We start from the raw sequence: 25,433 nt of genomic DNA, 5'->3' as shown, positions 1-25,433 counted from the left end.
CGAACAAAGTCTGCAGCTAGGAATACGCGCGGTTTTCGTGGTTGATTTGTTCAGTTTCCTACACAAAATCTGGAGTCATCCACAAATATGTATGTAATAGTTTAGGCTCTTATTGTATTTAGTTTTGTTGAAGTCTGATTTAAGAAGTAACTAGCACATAAAATTATTCAGTCCTTCAGGTTCAGCTAGGTTTTTTTAACAGAAATATTTGCATAATCTGCGTTGATCTACAATTTCGTATGATACATAAGACTCCAATACCCATGTGTTGATAGACTACACAAACACCATACTGATGTCAGCTACAAAATAAGAAATCTACGACCTATATTCTCAAATAGAACACACAGTGTAATCACTCTAGAACTTACTTTTTAAAAGCTTTTATCAAATGTTATAGTCAATTGGATTAATCCCGCGGGAACTGAGCTAGCTGAAAAAATCCGTGATTCATCGCCACTGCGACCGTGACCGCTTGTAAATGTATCGTCATGTGCTGTACATAAATAAATAGCAATCACCTTTCGCAATGCCATGAGGTACACTGATGTAGCAGTATGTAGATTACTTCTGTACTGTTACTATATAAAATTAGGTTACGATCGTTCCCTTGTGTCTTTGTTCAGAGATTTTGGTCCTTACAGGTCTGTTCCAAAACTTTCTTCTGTAATTTAAGTTTGGTTATAGCTTAAATTTTTAACACTTAAAGCTTCTCTATCCTCCGATATCGATTGTGGTCATTCTACTGACAGATTTTTTGCGGCTTCTCAAGTATCAGAGTCTAAATTAAAAGTACCTATTTTATCTTACAAATAACACAAAACTGTCTTACATGTCATACATTAATCATTTTATTAATTTTGGAAAACTGAAATAGCAATTTGGGGTAAATGAATGGTACTTAAAAGTTTTTATCGCCATCACTAAATTATTTATCAAACTTCAAAATCGAACGAGGAAGTACCACAAAGTTCACATGATATTCAATATAAAATATCTAAACAATACAATTTAAATCAATTGTTTGAGTTCGGTAAGGTCCCCCACACAATAGAGTCTCCCGATCCATTAACCACGTCATAAGCATCACAATCGGGACCCCACACTCAATATTCAATAGCCCATCGACACACATTTGTAACCCTATACTTATTTTAGGCTAGGTTTTATTGTGACTTGGGCAAGATATCACTTTGGTTTTAGATAACGATATTATACGAAAACAATACTAATGCCATTAATGCGAAAATCTCTCTGTGGATTACGTATTTGTGGCTGAACTGTGGCTGTGGTTTGAGGAGACCCTTGCCCAGAAGTGGGACAGTAATGGGTTAAAAGGAGAACTACTTTGTACAAGTAATTGCAAATAAGTAATTTGTCTACGCTCTAAGGGTAGAAGTAGAACCAGTTATTAATTGGTTTAAGCTATATTCATTGACTATCATAAGTGTCAGCATTTTACCTATATGAATAAATGATTTGATTTTGATTTTTTATCCGTTTTGTAATTTCTGCTTAGTGTTTATCACAGTACAGCATAAGGGACAGCCAGACGAAATTACTTTCCCAGCTACGAATATAACCTAAATATCGTTATACATAATGTTTTATGAGAGAAATTAGAAGGACATTGAACTTGACTGTAATGCCAAAGTGTCGCCAGATGGTTGGGTTTTATGACAAACTTCAATTGAAACAGTAATCAAAGGATATAGTTACTCTTTGTACAAACACATAAAAGCTTGAAGCTTTTGTATGAAACTAGTTTCAAATATTGGGGACTGGGCGCACTGAGAAGTCTTGTTTGGTGTTGATCAATGTGTTGACAGTAAAATACCTATGACTTTCAAATGTTGCAATTTTTTACACTTATAACGAAAGAAAATGAGGAATATAACGCGTGTCCCTAATAACAATATAGCCTCTGCAAATAGTAAGTTTTTCAACTGTCACAATCAAATACGTTTTTATTCATAACACAATACTGAAATTAATGTGAATACGAACTTTTCCTTAGTATATCGGACGATTCATTAGTGTTTACAATTTCAATTTAATTAAAAAAACAAGAGTAACTCTTGTCTTGTCTTATCGTTGTTTTTCACAAAAGTTTTGTAATTAGACAAATCTTGGGTAGGGATAAAAATGACTACAAAAATAATCGATAGTAAACTGTAGGAAGTTATACACTTCAAGTATTGTATAGTAATTGCTCATATCAAATGATCTTCGTACGTCATAGTTAAACAAGCTGCGGTCAATCTCTATAAGATTACATTGTAAATTGTAATCCTTCCTGACCTTGTCGATCCCCGGTCTTCATTTGAATTGATAGCAGTACCTTTGAACTAAAATATTCAGTTGCGTGTACTCGCTCTTTATTTGGTATAGTTGTTGGTCAGTGTGTGTCATAGTTGATTTTAATATTAGAATGACGATGCGAACAACATTGAAGATTATTTGTATCAAATAGTAAAATCAGATATGAGTATCTAAACCAAAAATCGACCGTTGTCCTGTTAAATAAATCATAAGTAATGCTTAGTTAATTTTACTAAGCATTAACCCACCCTTGCGATGCGCAGCGGACTAAAAATATACGTATTTTGTAGGCCTGATATCTTTTATTACTAAACATTGACTTTTCGATAGAATTTTCATACATTCTCTGTAATAAATATTTTTCTCAACTGTTGATTTAAAATCGCCCTTTAAACAAGTTACACAGCGCCACCAAAAGTACTTATAACCTAACGATTATTTAGCATTCACTTCACATATTAGCGACTATAACGAACAGTTAAAACAAAACCCAGCCACGTTTCATTGCCCTTTCATTATCAATCTATAACAATGAGCAAACATCAACTTAGCATCAACTCTCATACAAAAAACAATACGCGAAAATGAACCTTATTGTTCTAAGAATAAGGCTTTTGTGTGTCATACCACGTGCATCCGCTGGCCACACATGGCTATCTTTTTTCTTAAACGCTATTTTAGTACGCAGCTGTGTTTATATGAGGGTAGTTGAATATATTTCTGTGGTCGAATGCTCCATATTGTTTAGTTCCCTCAGTGATATTCTGTAAGTAGTATTTTTGTATTTATGAGTGTTTCTCTATAGCTGAGGCCTTGGTGATCTAATTCTGTCTTTTAAATGGTGTTATAAAATATATGAAGACGTTATTTGAGTATATGTTATGGTAAATGTACGTATTTTGTTTTATATTTTTCTTATGAGATTTGTGTATAATTGGGAACGTCCATTGGAACAATTTTTACAGTGTCTTTAGCAGAATTTTTAGTTTATAAATGTATGAAAACTGAAAATAAAAGTAATATAACAATAGTATAGTGGGTTTTCTTCATAGTTTTCTATGTTGAAAACTGTCTAGCCGTGATAACTGTTGCTATGTAAAGTGAATCCAATTGCTAATTTTATCGCTTTTGATTTTATTTTTACATATCCCGTGATACAGTACAAAGTTTGCGAGCTGTTTCGCTAATTAATTGTCGTTTTCAGCCGATTTAATGGTTGTAATTACAATAAATTAGATGACACAGCGTCTGCTCCTTCTTTCGTGTGACATCATCAGAAAGACAGTTTTTCTATAATACTGTGGTTAAACTCTATGCGGATTGCTTTAGTATTTGGTTCGATTGTTAGAACTAATGTCGTGGTTCCAAGCTCATGAAATTCTCCCTATATAATATAGACGAAACCTTGGTTAGGACCTAATATACGGACGACTTTCGGAAGCGGAGTAACCATTATAGATGCGAATAAAACAACAGATAGTTAAGTAAATAAACCATTGTCGCATTGTCTCATCGTCTTTGTACTTTTAATCTTATTAATTAACCAATTTTCATTGACAAAATGAGTAGTTTTGGTAGAACCAGTTTCCATACACTTCCACCGGAAGATGCATTTTTCCGCATTCGATTACATTCGAACGATCACTTTCAACAAAACTGAATCTTATTTCCTTCTAATTACAGTAGACTTTTGCTAAGGCATTTGAACTGGTGTATAAAATGTGTGAACTATCAATAAGTGTTAGAAAAGTGTTGTTTTGTGTTGAACAATGTGGACTGAAGACATAAGTGTTACGATGTGATCTTCATAATGGTGATATTGAGGAAGTTTTTGGTATGTTTTATTTTAAGTGTTAAAGTAAAAGTGTCTTCTTAATAATTAAAAGTACCTTATTTGTAAGCATTATTATTTTTTTTAGCTTCAAATATATAAATGAAAATAGTTATTATTTACCGTTTTCATCACCAGATTGTAAAATATTGAGTGATATCATGTAAGCCAAATAACTGAAAATATATTTCTGAAAGGAGCTCTCTGCTTCATTCAACTTTCAATTAAATCGTTTTTTTATGTTTTTTTACTTTACTGATTGACTGACTGAAATTAATATTATAGAAAGGCCGAAAAAAAAAACGGTATTTAACTGACTCACATTAGTAGGACTATTATTCTTGGGCATTTGTATAACAAACCCGTATGGTAAAAATCTGTCAATACTAAAAGCATCGGGCTCGCTTTCCTCACCGGGCGCATATTTGTGCAGTAAAGGTATTCAGAGTCCTGTGTGTTTATGTTGAGACGAGTTCAGGGAATTTCAATGTGGGGCACTGAGTGACTTGCTGTGCCCCATTTTAGTTTGCTTTTAAAGTCGATTCCTATAGTGATGACAGGCAACGGAAGCTAAGAGAAAGACTTGCTGTTTTTACCCTGCCCCATTGAAGAAAGAGGATATGGGTTATAATATCACACCTGTAGTACCATATTTTGCTGGTTGTGGCTCTGTCTTATGTTGTATAGAGTTTTACGAGATGCTAGACACTTTTATGAGCTTCAGGCTGATACTGAGATTATGAAATGGATATTGCAACACTCATGCCCCATTGAACCGGAGCCCACGCAATCACAATCGAGGATCATAGGGATAGTTCCGCGTTGCGACAATTTAATTGAATTTTTTACATACATAGGAGCGAAATTCATATTAAATTAGTTCAGGAATATTTTTTCTTTATTCGGTAACCTCAATCCAGGCTCACATCATCACCTCTACTACAGTGGGTCCTTTAACTAATTGACTGTTTTGTTTACAGTGTTCGAGTCTTCGCGACGAGTTATCCGTCGGCGAGGACAAGTGGAAACAGCGCAGAAACGTCAGCTTCGACCAGAACAGACAGCTGGAAGAAGTCACCAGGGAGAGGTGAGGATTGTCACACATTGTAATACAATAACAAAGAAAGGGTAGTGTCATTAAATAATTCAATACTTATTGCTCATGTGTGTGGTGCCACGCTAATTTACTTAAGCTTCTACAAACGTGCGAACTACAGACTAATCAGGATCATACGAATGTGTGTAAGTGTGAACGAAAGGATCCGTTAAAACGACATGACGTAGAGAAATTTTTGTAATTGTCCGATTACTATATATCATCATCGTTTTGTTCATCATATACATAGGTACTGGTGAAAGAAGATATCGATATTTCGATTTCGACATAGTACAGAGGATCCCAAATCCTAATTTTATTCTAGTTTTTGCGATTGTTATAAATACAGCAATGATTGTGTATTCTTTCTTTAGCACGTGTCCCAGTGCATGTAACTTTCATCTCGATATTTATAACTGTATTACGTGTCACATCAAAGTGGTTAATAATTAGTAGATCAGCTAGCGCAAGTCTGGAATTAATTGCAAATAAAACTAACAAATCGGTCTGGCTACTCTATTAATACTTTGGTTGCAGTAAACAAGCTCTGTACTACACTAGGACATATGTTTCTTACTGGTGAATGTTACTGTACAGAAAGTACTATGCGTTGGTTTAGAAATATTAATAAGGTAAAGTTGAGGCAGATGTAGCTTTTGTTGTTATTTACGTGATATATTGGAAAGGCAGTGTATTGCATTGTTTAGTGAGACATAGCGCTAAATTTAAAAACTGCTACAACCAAACTCTAAGACTTGACAGCAGTCTGTTCTCATCGATAGCGCATTAGATAGGATACGAACGCACGCGCTTCGACCGATGCTTCAGCTATTTGGCACTTCAAATGTAATGCTTCTAAACAAAATTTCTTGACATTATAGGATTGAATGTTCAGCTTTAGCTAATGTTTTGTAGAACATATTTTCAATACTGTTTTCTCTTTTATAAAAGATACTCGTGAACCAACATAACATACCAAACTATCAATCAAATAAATAGTTCAGCCCATCAAAAACATAACTTACTCCGTCCTTATTTATTCCAGGGACGACCTCAAGCGTGTGGCAGTGAGTCTGCACCGCGTGGTGGGCCAGCTGGTGGCGTACTGCGCGTGCGCCGAGGACGAGCTCAACCGCACCGTGCTCGCGCAACTGCTGGCCAGACTGCTGCCTGATGGGGAAGAGTGAGTAAACTTTACTTTAGATTTTAACTATGTTATATTTAGGGTTAATATCACGGGTGAAGTTTTTAGGGCCCACCAGATGTTCGGCTACTGGGGCTGTTTTTTAGTGGTATCACCATATAACCCAAGACTTTCCCCCCGCAGGAAATTTGGGTATCCGAAGGGAAAACCCCGCAAAAAAGGGTACTATAATAATAATATGGTCTGCTACAGAATTTTGTATACAGAGCAAGGAATAATGGATCGTTGTAGATTGAAACGCGCAGTACCAAATGTTCTTCCACGGTTTTCTGCATAGAAAAAGGAAATTGGGTCGTTGTGGATAGAAGCATTGGGGATAAACTCTGGGCAAAGATTAAAGACCATCTTTTGATGTATCCCTTGCCAATTTCTATCCACTCATTATTTTTAGCTAGGGGTTTATGTACTGTTTATAATTTTACAAAAATGTTATTGCTAGAAAAAGGTTTTAGTTAGAAAGAACCTTGACGATATATACAGATATTTTTGTATATCTTAATCCTTACACTTTGCGTCAAAAACTTTTTAAAAATTCACCTTATTCTGGTCGTTACACTATCACTTCAATAACACACATAAACCTTCAAAGCGTTCAATCAATGACGTCGTAAATACTCGAATATCCCGGAAACTAAACCCAAGGATTAATTTCTAATCCTTTGATCGTAAAATAAAATAGGTTAGTCGCACGACTTCTTAGAACATTCGGTTGCATCACAATGCTAACGTTAAATAAAGAAAATACACATTTCTGTGAATTTTACGAACTGTATTGCGTTAGACGTGAATCAATATCAGTTTTTTTTTCTATTAAGTTTGTTGTGCTTTTAGTCTTCTTCTTATCGTATAGTTAGTGGTCAACCTTGTGTCAAAGTTGTTGTCCGAAGGCCTTTGACGTGGCTTATCTTATCTTAATTGACAACAATCGGGTCCGACTTTTTACGTGCCCTCCGAAGCACGGAGACGCCCAGTTCTAATACCACTATGCGATCACCCATCTATTGAATGACCGCGCCAAGGTGCTTAACCCACAGATCGTTTACCGACTAGTGAGCACAACTGGCTATGGGCGCCTCAAGCTTTAAGCTAAGCTTTTAGTAGGTATATAGATTTTAGTCCAATGTGCATAATACGCGGAACACAGATCGTGTGTATCGAGGTTGGAATCCGTGAATGAATTGCCAAAACTACAAGTATTTTCCGCATGCCGTCTAGTATATGCCGTTAATATGCCAATGTCTATGCTTTATGTTGTTATAAAAAAGGTAATATCCGACAATAACAATAGAGAAATGGCGAATAATGCCATGTAATGGTTTAATATAAAACTAATAGACCAATATTTTGTGTTTGAATGAAAAAAACTTTTTCTTAAACAAAAATAATTCTTACCTGATTATTTTGAGTAAATTTACTTTGGCTATTATTAAAATCAGACTACAGTATTCTCATCTAAGAAATCTTCCTCTGCTTAGTAATGTTGGTACAAAACCTGGGCTAGTTCCGTAATAAGGCCATGTTTACTTTATAATATTAGTATTTATGCAAGTGTTCGCAAATTTAGCCGCAGTTATTACGTCATTGGCGATGTAAATCTCTGTAATGACCAGCTTTCCGCGTTTCGAAATCGGCACATCGATATTATTAAATTATAGTGCATATGTACAAACGTTTACAATCTTATATAGAACAGGAATAATAATACTCTACTTTGTAGGATTAAGTAGAACAATTGATTTTATATTTGTTTAGAAGAAAATGTATATTGCTTCAATGACACAGTCGATAGAGTATCCGACTGCTAACCACGAGGAGAGGAAATGAGCATTTTGTCCGTCCTGGGTTCGATTCCCCGGTCGGTCAAAATGCTATCGGTATTTTTCTAACTTACATATATTCAATTATTCTTATTAGATTTAGTAGTCATGAGCTCGATCAAGTGCTCGGTATAATATGGCAATAGACTCGCCATCTATTACATTAAACTGACATTGTTAATTTCAAAACGCGGGTGTTTTTATATACATAACATGCGTGATATTGTGTTTGTTCGAACGTTTACAATCTTATATAGAACAGGAATAATAATACTCTACTTTGTTGTAGGATTAAGCAGAACAATTGGTGTTAAACAAACAAATTGGCTTGATTTTGTGTTTGTTGGATAGAAAATGTATGTTGCACTGGAATATGAAAGTCTGCTTATTGTAAAACTATTCTAGGGTTCCATTTTTAATTTGTTTATGAAATAGAATAATTGGTGCTAAACAAACAAATTAGCTTGAACTTATGTTTGTATTGAAGAAAATGTATGTTACACTGGAATAAGAAAATTGGCTTATATTGTTCTTCCACCCTATAGAATATTATTGGAATAGAAACAGAAACATGACAATATGACGACATTCTTTAACTTTTCACACCTTATTACGTTTACAACTTAGCCTTTAAAGTTTCGTTAAAACTAGACCACCTTTATACTAATGTGCGGAACCAAAGTGTCGTTTAACTTGTTACACCTCAAAAACTTCTGGGCGGTCTAGAAAGTTCAAGCTTTACTGCTTTTTATATAGCAGTTCAAATCTAAGAAACAAAACGGTTTTGACGTTAAGAGTTCTTTTTTTTCTTGTCCTTCGTTACATGAAGTCGGTATACCATGTTTTTTCTCAAAAACATACTGTTAAGAGGATTTGGCTGATGTTCTTACAACCAGCCGCCTGCCGGACGTCTACCCTCTTTGGAAACTTTTATACGTCGATACAATGCGATAGAAACGTCGGGTATCCTAATCTTTAACTTTCAATCGCGCTAAAGACCCGTTACATTATAATATTACTAGCTGACCCGCGCAACTTCGCTTGCGTCACATAAGAGAGAATGGGTCAGAATTTTCCACGTTTTTGTAACACTTTTTACTGTTACTCTCGTCGTAGCGTGATGATATAAAATATGTTTTTTTTTTCACGAAAAATATTCTCAAAATTATTTATATCTCATAATATAACGAAGTCGCGCTAAGGCATATCCGCCATTAAAACAGTTGCCATGACAACGGAATTTTGTTAATTCAATGTCATTATAATTTTGATTATTCGCGACTTCGTTCGCCACCTGAATTTTCCCGGGAAATGCGTCATTTTCTCGGGTATCAAAATATCTCCATACCAAATTTACTATATATTACCATACAGACAGAGACAGACAGACAGAGTTACTTTCGCATTTATAATATTAGTATGGATGTTTACAAATCGCGATGTTTATACTCCTTAATGACGTTGAGAGTTACCAAATAAAATAATTATTATTTAAACCAACTGCATGTATCAGTCAACTAATATCGACTCATTAATCTACTCAAACAATTTTCTACAGAAGTAATACACGTTACTCTTAGTCATATTTTTATTGATAGAATAGAATAGGTCGAATCTGTCTGCTCTCTACCAAAAACATATTTGTTTTTATAATCTCTAGGTGTTAAGATAATACTGGCAAATTGAATCTTGCCGGAGGTAACACTGGCGCGTTGCCAATGTGCATTTCCCTTAATATTGATGTTTTACTTTAATCCTTTGTGCGCGGGTGGGATTCAAACTAAAATTGTTACGTATACGTGCGTTGTGGCACGCGAATTAATTAAATTTGACATGTGATAAAAAATATGAAAAAGTTAGATTATTATGTCATATAATCGTAAGTGTCTACATTTGACCTAAATAAATAAATGATTTTTATTATTTCAGAGTGAATTAGCTGTTTCGCTTGCTACTGCTTAATCTGTCTGAATCTTGACTGTAATTTATTATAGCAGTAAAGTCATTACTCTGACGCTTTTATAAAATAATGATTATACAAACATTGTCTTAATTCTCATTTTATGCATTTTTTTTAAAGATATTCTATAATTATCATTTAAAGCCCTAAAAATAAGTATATATAGGTAATAATAGCTCACAACAATACTACCATAGCGAAACACTAAGCAACTAGTATTTGTCACTAACACCTGTTACTATGAACTATCCATATGTAGCGAGTATATTTACTGGCATCACGCCAGCTGTTTTGTATGTAATTAATGCAGTCTCGGTACGCACAGATTTATACAGCTGAAGTCATAGACTAATGCAGGAGCCACGTATTTTTATGTTTTGACCTAAGCTACCTTTGCTTGTACCTTGTTTTGACCTAAGCTACCTTTGCTTGTACCTTGTTTTGACCCAAGCTTTGTGTCTAATTAAGTAGCTATAGGTGACAAGCAGGGCAGAGGTCTTGATATTATTATGTTGCCTTTTCTTTTCGCCTTCAAGAGACCACCTTCTATAGTTCCTAAATACATATATTGTGAAAATCGTGACGTCATTATTTTAACTAAAAACTTTTATACAATTCCACCGATCTCCGTATTTAGATCTGAGTTTAGAATAGTAGTGCAGTAAGTTGGTAATGTTGTTAATTAGGCTACAAAACCGATTTACTTACAAATTACTATCAACACAGTTATATTAACTCTAGTCTTTTTAATGATTTGTCAGAAGATCTTACAAAAATAATAATAAAATACAGAGTGTAAGAGTATATAAAAATTAATATTTACCGCGAATAATATCCGAGAATATCTTAAACTCATAATTTATAATAGCAGAAATAATTCAAAGACCTTTAAGGTATTTTTATCTATAAACTGTATGATTGGCGTTCGGCCAGCGTCCGTGCCCTTTCCATGTAGCGTGCACGTACGACCGTGTGTGGGCGGGACCAAGATGTATGTGACTGGACAAACGCCGTGTATTATTATATAAGTAGTATATAGTATTGTTGGTATGAGAGATAGGTGAACGACACTTTTAAAAGAGTGATGACTTTGGTCTGTGAAAGCTTTTTTCCATGTACTACCAAGCGTTCCAGCGGGACCAAGTCGATTGCTATTTATTAGTTACGTTACAAAACTTCGGCCTACTATTGAGAAATCTTCTAATATAAATAAGAAAAGTCAAATAGTAGATACTTGCCCGACCTGACAATCGAACGCATGAACTCGTAATCAGCAGCCGGATACACTATCGACAGTCTTTAACTAATTTATGTCCGAATCTTAATTACATATTCTTCTCTATTGCAGGTCATTCATAGCAGCTGATGACTCTCGCCCCACAACCCCAAACCTGTCGGGAGAACTGAACACCAGTATAGTATCACGAAGTGGCAAACATGTTCACTTCGCGCCCGATCTCAATGTTATACTTTCGGATTTAGACGAGGTAAGAGTTTAGTGCAAATACTTTGAAAGAGCATGTAAATTGTAACTAATAGGAAGCTTATTAACGTACCTTTTGATCGTATTTTTGCTATATAAAATAACACCTAAATTCCATCGATTCCATTGTATTATATGTCACTAATTTAGATCACATTCGCAACTATAATTTGTCATTTAAAGGAAATGTAATCAACTGTGATCTACCCATAAGTACCTTCCTTAGGGTAATTCTTGCTATGATACACTTGTACAGTGTCATAAGAAAAGTTTACACATTTTTGTAATCATTTCACTTATTTATGTTAATCTATTTACAGGAGGGTATAGTAAACTTCTTACAACAGCAGCGTGACTTAAGCGCGGACATCAAGAAGGAGCTGGAACATTCTCTGCGTCGCCTCCGCCATGAAGCTCACTCGCTGCTCGACCTCTCTGCTAAACTTGCGCACAGTCAGTACCTTCTCACTTCATTGTTTTATCATAGTTTGTATGCTATATAGCAAGAAAATGAATAGTGAGAGTTTGTGAGATCAGAATGATTTTAGGTAAATTTATTTTTGTAAAAAATATAGTGGAAGATTTTGGAGGCAGGGAAATCGGGTAAAAACGAACGCAAGCGGTTGGACAAGCCAATTTTTTTAAAGCGCAATACGTTATATTCTTTATAAATCGTTAAACGTTTTTGATGAAACAGAATTTTGATTACAAATTAAAGCTTAAATATAATAATTTTAATGGTGTGTTGCAGAAGGTCGGTCGGAGTCAAAGATGTTGGAGTCGAGTCAGGTGCAGATCACCGAGCTCGTTCAGGACCTAGAGGAGAGGGACAAGTCCTGTGACAACTGCGAACTACATAGAAAGGTACGTGACTCAACAACTCAAGTTTATTGCTCGATCTTTATTTTCTTGTCCTGCTCTAAGGACTGCTTTTTTGTCGCGGTTATTTTTACAAACATACAAAGGACGGAGGAAATGTACGACACGACCCAAAACTCATATCTGTAGATCTCACAAATCTTTTATTTCGGGTGAGAATCAATCCTCCTGACAGCCAGTTAGTGGGGTGACGAGTACCTTAACCGTTATGTCACGGAGGCACCATCTAGACTAAAATTTATATTTGAATTCTTTTTTTAGATAGAAATTTAGTGTTAAGAAACAATCCCAGGTATGAGTAGGCTAGCATACGCCACTACTTTTCTTTCTTTTATAAAAAATCGTAATTAACAGGTTTAGAAAATATTTTTCTAAACCTGTTAATTACGATTTTTTCATTCTATAACTCACGATTGTCTTCTTACTTTCAGAACATGGAAGAAGCGATGGCGGAGTGTTTACAACGTGAGAACTTGTTACGTTCAGACCTCGAGGCTGCCATGATTAAGATAGCTCAGCTTATGACTAGTGGGGAGGTTATTGCTGAAGGGTGAGTGTATATTTTTTGACATAATTCATGCTGTAATTAGGATGTTTAACAAATATTTGCTATATTTTCTTGATATGGTAGTTATTTATAATTTCATTTGCAGGTGTGTAAAGTTGATGTTGATTTGTGTTGTTGTTCTTGTTTTTTTTTAATGTATGGAATATTCCTGTTACAGAAACAAATTAGAATATTAGGGGGTGAAGAGGGTTACATTTATAATCTTTAAGCCTCGATCACATATTTCAAAATCTATTCATACTTTGTGGACAAATACTAACAAGTTATTAATTTTAACATCAGTAAAAAATGTATTTGCTATAACTGTTTTGTAAGTAACGTGTTTAGCAAATATTAATAGTAATAAGAATGACTAAAATTCCTTTGGTTTGTGGCAGCTACGGCACGGGTCCTCAGCTCGGCTCCCTGTGCAGCCGCGCGCGGCCGGCGCCGGCGGGCCCGCAGTCGCTGGACGGCGCCAGCTCGCCGCGCGCGCTGCGCCTGGCACACGACATCGACTCGCTGCAGAAGGAACGAGATGACTTGCATCAACAGGTGCGTGATACATACATTATGATTGCTATTAATTTATTTTAAACTCTATATAAAGTCGTATACAAGCAAAATTGCTAGAGGCTACTTACTAGATAATGTGATAGTTTTAACTAAATTCAATGCTCTTATACATCATCAGGATTCATGTATAATAGAATACGGGAATTAACGCGAACACGCATTTTACCTTAAAATGCCTTTTAAGGCAGGCCTTTTGAGGCATTTTAAGGTAAAATGCGTGTTCGCGTTAATTCCCGTATTCTATTATACATTAAACATGCAACGCGAGAGTTTAAAAGTTATGATCAGGATTCATCCCGATAAGTGTAGACGCAAGCTATTATAATTTAACATGCTATGATATATTATCTACACTTGTTTTTTAATATCTGAAACAAAGCTTAATAAATATATTCGGTGACAGAAATACTTGCAGCATACTTACTTACTTACTCCGTTGGCTCAACGACCCAAAATGTGTCTTGGCCTCCGACACGAGAGAACGCCACTTTGCCCGATCTTTGGCCACTTCTTGCCAATCACCGGCTTGAAGCTCCCTCAGATCCGCCTCCACTACATCCTTCCAGCGGTATCTTGGGCGCCCGACAGGGCGGCGTCCTGTTGGTCGACCCAAGTACGCTCTCCTAACCCCACGATCTTCTCGCATTCTCTCGACGTGGCCGAGCCAACGGAGTCTGTGAGCTTTTATTTCTCCAATGATGTTAGGATTGGCTACGAGTTCCTCAATTTCGGCATTTTTGCGAATCCGCCAGCTCCCATCGGGTCTCTGCACGGGGCCCAAGATTTTTCGAAGGACCTAAGCATAAATAAAAAATGTTAGTAAAGTAATATTATTTACCAACGTTTTTTATTTATTTTTAATAACAAACAATAATGTAGGAAACATTTCCTTTACACTTTAAAAATAATACATACAAATCTACTATATAAACAAATACAAAATTATCCTCAACAAGCACACACACCACTATATATAATATTACAAACATAATAATATATACTATTGCACTACGCACGCGCAGGTCAGAAGGATGACAGACTCACCCGTACATAACGTATGTTGCGACAAGGTAAAACCCACCGTATTTGTATGTAAATAAATATCAATTTTGTGTAGTACTTTTATATATTATGTTTGCTTTTGTCATGTGTACATATCTATATTTTATAGTAACTTAATGTAATTTATATTATTTTGGGACGATTGTTTTTTATTGTACAATTACATTTAAAAAATATCAATTATAGAAACTCTTTCTCTCTTCATTATTTGTAGGTAAGATGATATTATTAGAAGTTACAGAAACTGCTGAACAATAGTTTAGAGCTGAAATATTTTTGATGGTTTATTAGATTTGTAATAGTCGAATAGACCATAATTATTATTGTAATGACTGTTTGAGGTATTAGTAGAGATCCGTATTACGTTTCTTAATAATTTTAAATTATAATTTACGTACAACTTTCAAACTTAGTTTTTTTGTAAAGTGGTCGCATGATTTTGTTGTAATTGTTGTTTTTTTACTATTCATAATATAAGAGTTTTGAATCATTCAGCTTAATTAAATACCAACATCATAATAGTATTTTATATACAATAATAAATCAGTTGAACATTTAATACATGCAAGATAAATAACTATAGATGATCCCATAAACTCGTGACTGTCATTTTATGCTTTCTCAAACTGTACAGCACTCGTTCTATTTTGAGAAATCAATATCAGTAAGTATAACCGTGTTGTTAATATTGACCGTAATTCATTCAAACACAACTCAAACACACCTAAGTACATTCTTTCAATTCTGTAAACTAATAATAATATAATGTACAGCTAGAAGCAGCGAACCGCCAGCTACGTTCAACGCGTCAGTTCGTGGAGGAACAAGCGAGCGAGCGCGAGGCCGAGAGAGACGAGTTCGCACGAAGGCTCGCCGACCTCCGCGATGAAAACGCCAGACTGTCCACGCGACTGCAGAACAATGCTCGGATACTTAATGAGGTAAGCCAAACGAATTTGGACTTTATTGTATAGACGCTAGATACGTTTCTGTTTTGTATGTTGGTGATGTCTTATGTTGGAGGTGTAGGTGTATTCTAATGCTGGAGGGCGTATTCACACGGTGTTTTTATACGCTCAAATACTGCACGTTTTACGTATATGCGTATACGTTATCTTAAAGTGTGCCTAAGATTAGAAAGTCGTTTAAAAGACGTTAAGTTTCCATTATCAACGACGAATAATTGTATGTGTGAATGCCCCCTGAAAGTATTTTTTGTAGAGGCAAGACTTTACACTTTACTTCTTGAGCCAAAAAATTAATAAATATCTTTCTTGGTTACTAATCAATTATATTTTTTAAATTAGTTTTAGTTATTTGGAATAAGGTTTTCATTTAACAAAAATTGTAGTTTTTGTATAAAAGGTGGCCTCAGACTTTTTGAAAATAAAAAAGAATAAGTTTCGTATAAGTCACGCTATCATTTTAAGCACTTATTGTGCCAAATTCTGCTAATATTGTTTTAGGCTAACATTTTGATACGTTATTTTGCGCTACTCTTAATGGTAAATGGATATTTTCGTTCTATATTTTGCTACTGTACTCACCGCTAATTCTGTTTTCTTTTCCGCACTGGTACTAATTTTACTGACTGACCAATAACATAACGTATTATTTAAGAGCATCAGTTATACAAGAACAAATAATATACACTTCTTTGACGAATCAGAGTGTAAAAAGTGTTTCGTTAAATACAATATTTAACCAAACTTTTTGATTTTGTTTATTAATATTGAAACCAAACAAAAATTGTATGAGGAATATGAGTATATTAAAGTGATAAATACATCATTGCAATTTATATTTTCCTGTGTATGGGTCTCATATTTATTTAAAAATATGATTACCAATATGTCTAGTATATCAAATAGTAATATGTATATGTGATTGGTCAGTCCACTAACCCGCACTATGTTTGCACGCGTGTCTGTCTGTCTACAGATGCAATGTCTCCGTCTCTCGTATTGCAACTGTCGTGAGCACGACAAGCACGTAAGTTTGTCTATTCACTTGTTTGTATGTTTGTTAAACGTCACAGTGTCATTGCACAATGCATATAAGTAAATAAATAAATTTAACCCATTAATGTCCCACTGCTGGGCAAGGGTCTCCTCCCGTGATGAGGGAGGGGTTAGGCCTTGAGTCCATATAAGATTTGTAGGAAAATTACAGTAATGTTTTCAGATAGCTTTATAGAAAGGCGAACATTTTGCAATTTGACTGTGACATATCATTAATTATATTTGTCTATTAAATAACTATAAACTGCTAATTGCAATGTTTCAATACATATACGAGTTGAAGTATAAGTAAATATTTGTCGTGTTTTCTTCTGCAATAAATATTCTTGTACGCAACTAAATAATACAATCAAAAAGTCATCATACTTTGGTACATACTGATCGATAAACAACACTGCCATTAACAGTTTATTACACTAATCCTATAATTCCTTGTTATTACCGTTAGGACTAAATGGTTGCACTATTAACTGCATGTTGAGCACATAACTTAGTTTTTATTTATTTACAGCTGGTTTATTTATTAGTTATTGTTGTAGATTACTAGACTATGGGTTCATTGATTAGACTAATGCCTTAGTAGCAGAATTGGACCCACTTTAAAAAAAATATATACGAACTAGATTTTGAATAATTTATTGATTAAGTATTGAATTTTGATAACTCCCTCTTAGTTGTTAACCTCCCCTCTTTTATATTCAAACTGTCCAACACAATTTCAATTTCCTAAACACAATCTTTACCTTCTCATTTCACATAGGTGGAACAACTTGAAACGCAAACTCGCGAAATGAACCAAATCATCGCCGAACTCGAAACCCGCAAAGCCTCAACAGACGACGAACTGAAAGCGTCCGAAGAAAAAATAACACTACTACGAGACATAATAGCTAATCTCGAGAGCCAACTCGAACAGAAGACAGCACACGAGAGTGAGATTCTCGAACAGTTGGAACAAATGAAGAAGACTATTGATGAACGAGATGGTAAAATGAGGACCTTGTTAGGGGAACTGGAGTCTATGAAGAGTGAGAGATTGGAACAGAGTGATGTGGTTTGTGTCAAATGCGGCCAGGATGAGGAGAAGACTGCTGAGTTGTTGGAGAGGGTTAAAGAACAGGTAGGTGGCACCATACTGTCTATCGATTTCTACTGTTACTAATGATTTTTTAAGATTTTCTCTGTGTTATATTATCTATCTTATAGTTAACTAGCTGACCCGCGCAACTTCGCTTGCGTCACATAAGAGAGAATGGGTCAAAATTTTCCCCGTTTTCGAAACATTTTTTACTGGCACTCTGCTCCTATTGGTAGTAGCGTGATGGTATATAGCCTATTATAACCTTCCTCGATAAATGGGCTATCTAAAACTGAAAGAATTTTTCAAATCGGATCAGTAGTTCCTGAGATTAGCGCGTTCAAACAAACAAACAAACAAACAAACAATCAAACAAACTCTTCCGCTTTATAATATTAGTATAGATTTTATTGTTTGTTCTGGAGGAAGTAAATACCTACATCGACTTTTTTTGTGTCCAGCTTTATGTTTGGATTAACTTAGTATTTGTGACCCTGTAGCAAAATTTGGCTTCCTAGTTCCCAAAATACGGCTAGCTAAGGCCTATCTCCTCATTCTTGATTAATTACGGCAGGACATCAGCTTAGTAGTGAGACAGTAATGTTTTAAATATAAAGAATATATATTACAAGTGCAACTTTCTCACCAACGCTTATTGTTCCAGTGTCGATACATAGAGGAACAGATTCACCGGCGCACGCGCAAGCTGGAGAGAATACACGAAGTGTGCTCCACCAGCTGCAGCGAGCCCAGTGAAGATGTCTCGCTTAGAGATCAACATAGACATTTGGAGGTAATAATATGAACTTATATAATTTTACTTAAAAAGTTTCTATTACTCTTTCTGAATATGTTGTGTGGTAGAAGAAAAATTAGCTATTAAATCATATAGCGAAAGTAACATGAATTACGCGGCACTGGTGCTCTGTTTAATGACTTACATGTCACCGGTAAACTGAGTACGGCAGTTGCAAAATATTGTTCACAAATCTGCTTTCTAGGTAAACTAAGTGACTCGCCTCGCCGCTAAGCAATTAAGCTGTCAGTGTCGAAACTAGCTTTTGACTGATATCAAGAGAGATGTATCAATTTGGATTATTGAACAATAAGTTGCACCAGGTCTCATTCCAGTTCACTAACTAAACAATCTTTGTGCAGGTAAAGTCCCCCGACACCGACCCATCTCCGCGCACCACATCTCACTTGTCGGAACTGTCGGGCGTGTGGGAGTGTCTGCAGACACACGCGCGAGCCGAGGACGCCGCGCTCAAGAGAGTCGCCGACCTGGAGATGCAGAGGGCGCAGCTTAAAGATATCGCTCAGGTTAGTGATTTGATATGTTTCATTAAGAATTGTGACAATATTTAACTTACATACATTTTACGTGAGCAATAAGTGTAAACCATTTACCCCCGGTTTCTGAGGTACATTTAACGCTAGTTTATCTATTCAATAGCGTTTATATTCATATAAAAAACGCTATTGAATAGATAAACTACCGCTAAATGTGCTCAGAAACCGGGGGTTAATGTTATAATGTTCGCTGTGTCTAAAACTCCCTTAGGCAATTTATAAATCAAGCGTTTCTTTGGAACTTAAATGATTGCATCTAGTAAAGTACCTTATTAATGAATGGCGTATACGTGTATGCACGTGTACGTTTAGCTTCGAAATGAATAACATACGGCCGCAAAAGTTACGTTGGTCCGCTACGAACAAAGACAAACTTTTACTTAATTTGAAACCGGTTTCGAATTCAAGCCATGCTAAAACAATATTTTGCTGTAGCTACATGTCTTTGCGCTATAAAAGTAATTCTAATATTCTTTGGTAGTCCTTAAATTCTACACGTGTCTTGGTTAGAACGATAAAATAGATCTCAATCTCATATCCAATTTCCTTCCCCATCCATTAGACGTCTCGACAGTTAGGTATGGAATACATTTGCTTGTATGATGAATCTTGTTTATTATATAAAAATGTACGCGTGGGCGGTTCCTAGTAAACGATTACATGTGCCACTGACCGTGGGATGTAGTGACATTAACTATTTAAAAATAATCACTTTCATATTCGGTTTCAAATTTTTATTTCTACTAGTTTATTTCGCGGCTTCTTTCGTTTATAATAAAACTATTGGATTGGTAAGCTAACCCTCTTATTCATAACCACACTATAAAGAAACAAACTCTTTATAAGCCTTTCATATCTTCATATATTTTTATGAGTAAGAGTCTAGCTTTCCCAAATATCCGGAATAGATCTGTGCGTATGAGAGTAAATTTGGATGTTCACTAGGCAACTATGTTTATTGTTTGTTTGTTCCACTGCATACAAAATGTCCTTCCCTTGAAATAAAAGCAAGGTTACTGTGTTAGAAATGAAAAGTATTATGACATTGGACAAGTGCCTATAAGTTTAGTCTTTGGTAGAACATTAGGGAATTTTGAGCTCTGGGTGACAACACATTTTATTTATACCTTAGCACCAAAAGCGTCTTACAAAATTTTTATCACGGTTATCAAAAGTTTACAAATCAGTTATAAATTTAAAAAGCTCGAAGAAGATAATAATATAGTTCTAAAGAAAAATAACTAGAATATCTTAATCAACATTACACAAAGACCACACAGAATATAACAAATTATCTAATCGCACAAAGGTCGTGGAGTGAAGAAAACGCAATATTTCCTCAAGACCTTGAGAGCTTCATTGATAGTTGGCATGCGCCCAGCAGATTTATTTAGCAGACTCTTTCACAATGGTACTGAAGCGAAATGTCAGCCGGTGCAAAAGTCGCTCTCGGTCTACGTTCTTCTATGAATTGTGGTGCTTATTTCGATGTTTTGTCACATTTTGAACCGTGTTGGGGATGTATGTATGTTTTTGTTAATGCGTTGTGCAAGTAAAGGAAAATGGATTAATAGAACTTACTTTTTACATTTTTGTTCGTGTGTGGTGCCCGATAAGCGAATAATGTCTAAAAGACGTTATTGTTTAAGAGAGCTTTTATAGGTTGAGAAATATAAAATTACTACGCTCTTCGATCGATAAAATCGTTTAGATACTGATTCTATCATTTTCAGGTACAAGTTGATGAATTAATATTTTTTATGGGAAAGAAGGATACATTTTAGTATTCTGCTGAATATATATTGAAACTAGACGGTGATGTAGGTGCAAGCGTTTATTGAATTGCAATGAGCGTCGCATAGTTACACAACCAATTCGAAATTATTCCAATAATCTATTTTCTTTGTCATTGCTGTCTGAAATTCAAAGTCTCAATACTTTCAAGACTTGCCAGAACATAATAATCTAAATAAAACAAAATGTTCGGAGCACGTTTATATAATGAGATCACTAGTTATAATGCACTATCGGCTATCACTATTTCTGTGCTCGCTCGTACGGACACGAATAACTCAGATATTAGTAGATACGTGAATGATGGGGTACGGCTTACGTTCAAGTTCAATGCGAGTGTACACCTGAAAGGTGAACGTGTGTTATTTTTGTATTGATTTATTGCTTCTTCCGTATTATACATGCTGCCGCCTATTATAATTCAACGAAACTGAAACTTCTGAGAAAATTTCAGTTGATTCTTAACATGATGTAATTAATCTTCGTTTGAATCTTCAAAACCTACTATAGTTTGCGAAAATACGAAATTGAGAATCGATTTTGACATAGGTATAACTTCGGATAAACGAAACACCGTATTACAGGAGAGTATACGACTGATAAGTGCGTGTAGTTACGAGTTTGGCTGTCCGAGAGTTATGTAGAAAACAGAAACAATGGAACCTAAAGGTAATCTGAAAATATTTGTTAGGTAGATATTTTGTACTTACTCTACGATCTTAATTCGTATAGTTCTTCGATTCGGTTCGATGTACCTCTTGTAATATTTATTTAAAGATCGTGTTCTTACATCATAGAAAGCTCACTACAATATTCCAGTTATTACTTAACTATTAAACTAAATAAATAACTCCTTTAGTATTATATCCTTATACTTAGAAACACTTAGAATACCACGCATTCAAACAAATTAATCGCTTGATTTAACTACGTCTATGTTTACGTTCCGGCGCCGATCGTTTCCATTCCACAGCTTATTGCCGATACATCACATTAGTTTCAAACGCGGCGGCGGCAAACCGCGATCGTCCTAATTCCCCGATAGTTTTGCAACGCTTAATGGATTACTACGAAATATTCTCTACGGTTTTAGTGAAATATTTGATGTGGAGCTTTGTGTAGTTCTTTGAGGTCGTTGAACTGTGGATCCTAGACTATAATAGATCAAATAAACTAGTATACGACTTCCCGTAGAATACGTGAATAGTCGTTATGTCATTTCTACGTGCCTTTGTCCACTTGAATTAGGTACTCAAATCTACATTATACAATTACTGAGATTGAATAATCAATGTTGGTTGACTAGACTTTTCCTGTACCACATAAAGACGGTCTGACTTGCTCTTTCTTCTTCTTAAACCTCGTACGTAAACTGTGTTCTTATGACTTTTCTAAATATTTAATAGGTATATAAAACTATCAGTTAGTCAAACTGAAAATGATGATCTTCCCTATTGAGCTGTCAGCGACTGCAACAGGTTATTAAGTTGTTGTAACGCGGAGAGTCAAATGCCGCCTGCCAGTCTGCAGTCTTTAGTATACCATTCGGATATATAGAAGATTTTCTTTTGGCAAGTTTTCTCTAATAAACCCAATCAACCAATTATCAAGCGTGGGATTCAAATAAATTTCCCTAAAGCCACAGGCATCCCATTTCCCCGAGCATGAGTCACATCTACCTACACTAGTACAATGTCGCGTCATTCGCAGTAATTTGCCACAATATCACTGGCTGGCTGAGTCCACGACCCTAATACGCGAGATGAACTCTCTCCGTTCACTCAATTTGTGTTATGAGCTTTTATTGACTAGATGCACAGGGCTGGCAGTTATACGACCTTTTGTAGGGATTAACCGATTCCGTGCGGAGGTCTACTTGAAACGAACACTGTAGGCATGATATTGGTGACAAATAAAGACACTTTTATTTACGGGACTCTTTTGACAAATGTCGTTTTAGCCGAGTTTTTTATATTTTAGTTTTGTATCCTCTCGGGCACCATACGCCATACGCAATAGATTTACATGGTGCCTGTGCGGCATCATCCGCACGGAAACGGTTAATATTGTACGTGAATTAGGTTTTCATTCTGGTTTTACAAACTTGTAAGTACGCTGTTAGATTTTGCTGTGAACGTAGTTATAAAATTGTGATACCCTTGAATGGAATGACTTTATGTTTTGTTTTTCATGTGACTTTTATAATAGAAGATTGCATCTCTCGTTCTTTGCACTTTGCCGTTTCATTTTCATTCAGTTTGACTGCCTCTGTGGCGTATTCGGTAGCATAGATATGGGACTGCCGCGCAGAGGTCTCGGGTTCGAACCCTGGGCCGGGCTAAACGGTATTTTCTGTTAGGTACTTATCTGTCGTTTAGACCTTCCGTCTCTGAAGGTATAGTTATCCAATAGATATGAAGCTGACGACACTATTGTGAAATTGATTATTACGTTCATTTGACGAATTATTGACGATTCAAGGCGTGGTAAGCTTCGTGTGAGAATAATATCTGAAAAGGGAAACCAGAGTGAGAATTTGAACATCTGTTTTCACAAGTCGTCGACACGCAACGTCACACGTCTAAACACAGTAACTCAATACTGCACTTTTCAACTCAAAATAACGTTGCATCGACTGAAACTCAAACCACACATCACCACCTTTCACCGTTAGTTAGTTCTTTACCCGACTGCGCAATGCAAAGGAGGGTTATGTGTTTTTTATTTATCATTGTTTTACAGTATTGTTGTATACCTGTACCTCTATACTAAGTTTTTAATTAATTCATACCCAAATGTACTGGCAAAGGAGTATGGTAATACAATAATATACCGGGGAAGTAAGTGTACTCCAGGCTACTGTTGAGTTGAATCAAATATAAAATAGAACAGGGCAATTGCACTTTGCGCGACCCGGTAATAGAACCTGGGACTTCTGAATAAGCAGTGCTTAGATCACAAAGGTCGTTTACCACTAGTGTTGTACAACAAAAGTCCCCAGTAACCCATTTAGTAGTCAATTAACCCTGTGTTACACAAGCAGGAAGATAAACAGAACAGAAATAGACAGCCCTACGTGTCGCGAGATGCACACATACACGTGTGTTTGTGTGAGTTAAATATAGACGAGAGTTGTAGAGTTGGGAATTGAATGGATGTGGTATATGTGCACAGTTTAGTAGAAGGACTTGCTTAAGATTTATTTTGAAACTAGATTTTTACTGAGCTAAAATTTATGAACTAAATGGCTAGCTGAACTTCAGTTGAAGCTGTTTTTGAGGACCCACTACCCATATTATCATTATAAATTGGTCTCGCTTAAATAGAATCGTTTTCAAATCCCGTTTTTGTGCAAATATTTCATTTAATTTTTAATAATTTGCAGCTATAGATGGAACTCGTGAATTTAAAACATCTTAATATTTTATCGTAAGTTTTTTCGAAATAAAAAAGATTAGACAATGCATAATATCACATCCACACAATACACAAACATAACACATCGGCGTCTCGCTTCACCCGCGCGGGTTCGCCTTCAGTCTCTCCCGATGCTTCAGAGCGTGTTCTGCTGCCGTAAGGTCTCTATCAATACGATCGTTACTCATCCATTGCCATCCTCCCATCAACATGTAATACGTACCATACGTACTAAACCAGCAATGTATAAGTGATACATGTTTAGTGTCGTGATCAATGTGTGATGTTTGTGTGGAGTTACGTGAAAAAGTACGTTGGTATGGGGTTGCCGGATCTCACGGTGAGTGGTATTTTTATGGAGAAAATTTATAGTAAGTGTATGTAAAACAAATTGTGAAGTGAGATACTGTTGATAGAGGTTTCCGAATATCTTAAATCTACGACTCGTTGCTAAGAAATTGATTTCGAAGCACGTATATTTTCTAAATAATTAGGAATGTGCCGTTTTTGCTGCAAGAGCCGATTTTTTTATTTTTGCTCAACAAGATTCAGAATATTTTTTGCTACACGAGCTGTTTCTAAGCTCTATTTAATTTATGTGTAGAAGGAAAATCTTATCTAAGAATGTAGCAGGTAAATTATATTCAATGTTATAGGTACGGAAATAATTGTATATTACGTATGTTATTCTATAAATCGTGCCAATTAATGGCTTAATGATATTTTAAATCAGTTTGAAATGTTTATTTACCGGTTAACGATTTATCAAACCAATAAGTCCTGTTTTAATCATGTCTTTATATGTTTCGGTTAGTGTATCAGGAGGAAATTCGATAGTCGATCTATCATGTTAAGCAATACTTATTCCTAAGGCGTAAGACTGCTTCTGAATCTTTAATATACGCAAATATACAACAGTTTTCTTCCTGTCCATTACGACGTAAGTTTCGCATAAGCGACGCGTTTATTTTCGTTGTTTTTCATCAATGTTTA

At 35.5% G+C, this 25,433-nt stretch overlaps 1 protein-coding gene across 2 annotated transcripts in view; it reads left to right on the top strand.

Moving 5' to 3' along the window:
- Positions 1-25,433, top strand: part of LOC142979119 (uncharacterized) — an 80,631-nt gene that overhangs the window by 30,085 nt on the left and 25,113 nt on the right. Inside the window, exons 9-21 of one of the 2 annotated variants that reach the window (XM_076123875.1) lie at positions 5,134-5,240; positions 6,295-6,432; positions 11,579-11,717; positions 12,034-12,166; positions 12,465-12,577; positions 13,024-13,142; positions 13,538-13,694; positions 14,738-14,785; positions 15,551-15,718; positions 16,719-16,769; positions 17,559-17,918; positions 18,541-18,669; positions 19,035-19,199. In XM_076123875.1, the coding sequence (XP_075979990.1) occupies positions 5,134-5,240; positions 6,295-6,432; positions 11,579-11,717; positions 12,034-12,166; positions 12,465-12,577; positions 13,024-13,142; positions 13,538-13,694; positions 14,738-14,785; positions 15,551-15,718; positions 16,719-16,769; positions 17,559-17,918; positions 18,541-18,669; positions 19,035-19,199 (1,827 nt within the window). The remainder of the gene's footprint in view (positions 1-5,133; positions 5,241-6,294; positions 6,433-11,578; positions 11,718-12,033; positions 12,167-12,464; positions 12,578-13,023; positions 13,143-13,537; positions 13,695-14,737; positions 14,786-15,550; positions 15,719-16,718; positions 16,770-17,558; positions 17,919-18,540; positions 18,670-19,034; positions 19,200-25,433) is intronic. The other variant, XM_076123876.1, reaches the window with a different exon arrangement.

This window comes from Anticarsia gemmatalis, chromosome 16, assembly GCF_050436995.1.
Source record: "Anticarsia gemmatalis isolate Benzon Research Colony breed Stoneville strain chromosome 16, ilAntGemm2 primary, whole genome shotgun sequence".
Taxonomy (NCBI): Eukaryota; Metazoa; Arthropoda; class Insecta; order Lepidoptera; family Erebidae; genus Anticarsia; species Anticarsia gemmatalis.
The sequence above is the reverse complement of the archived record's forward strand: the minus strand, read 5'-3'. Positions and strand labels throughout refer to the sequence as shown.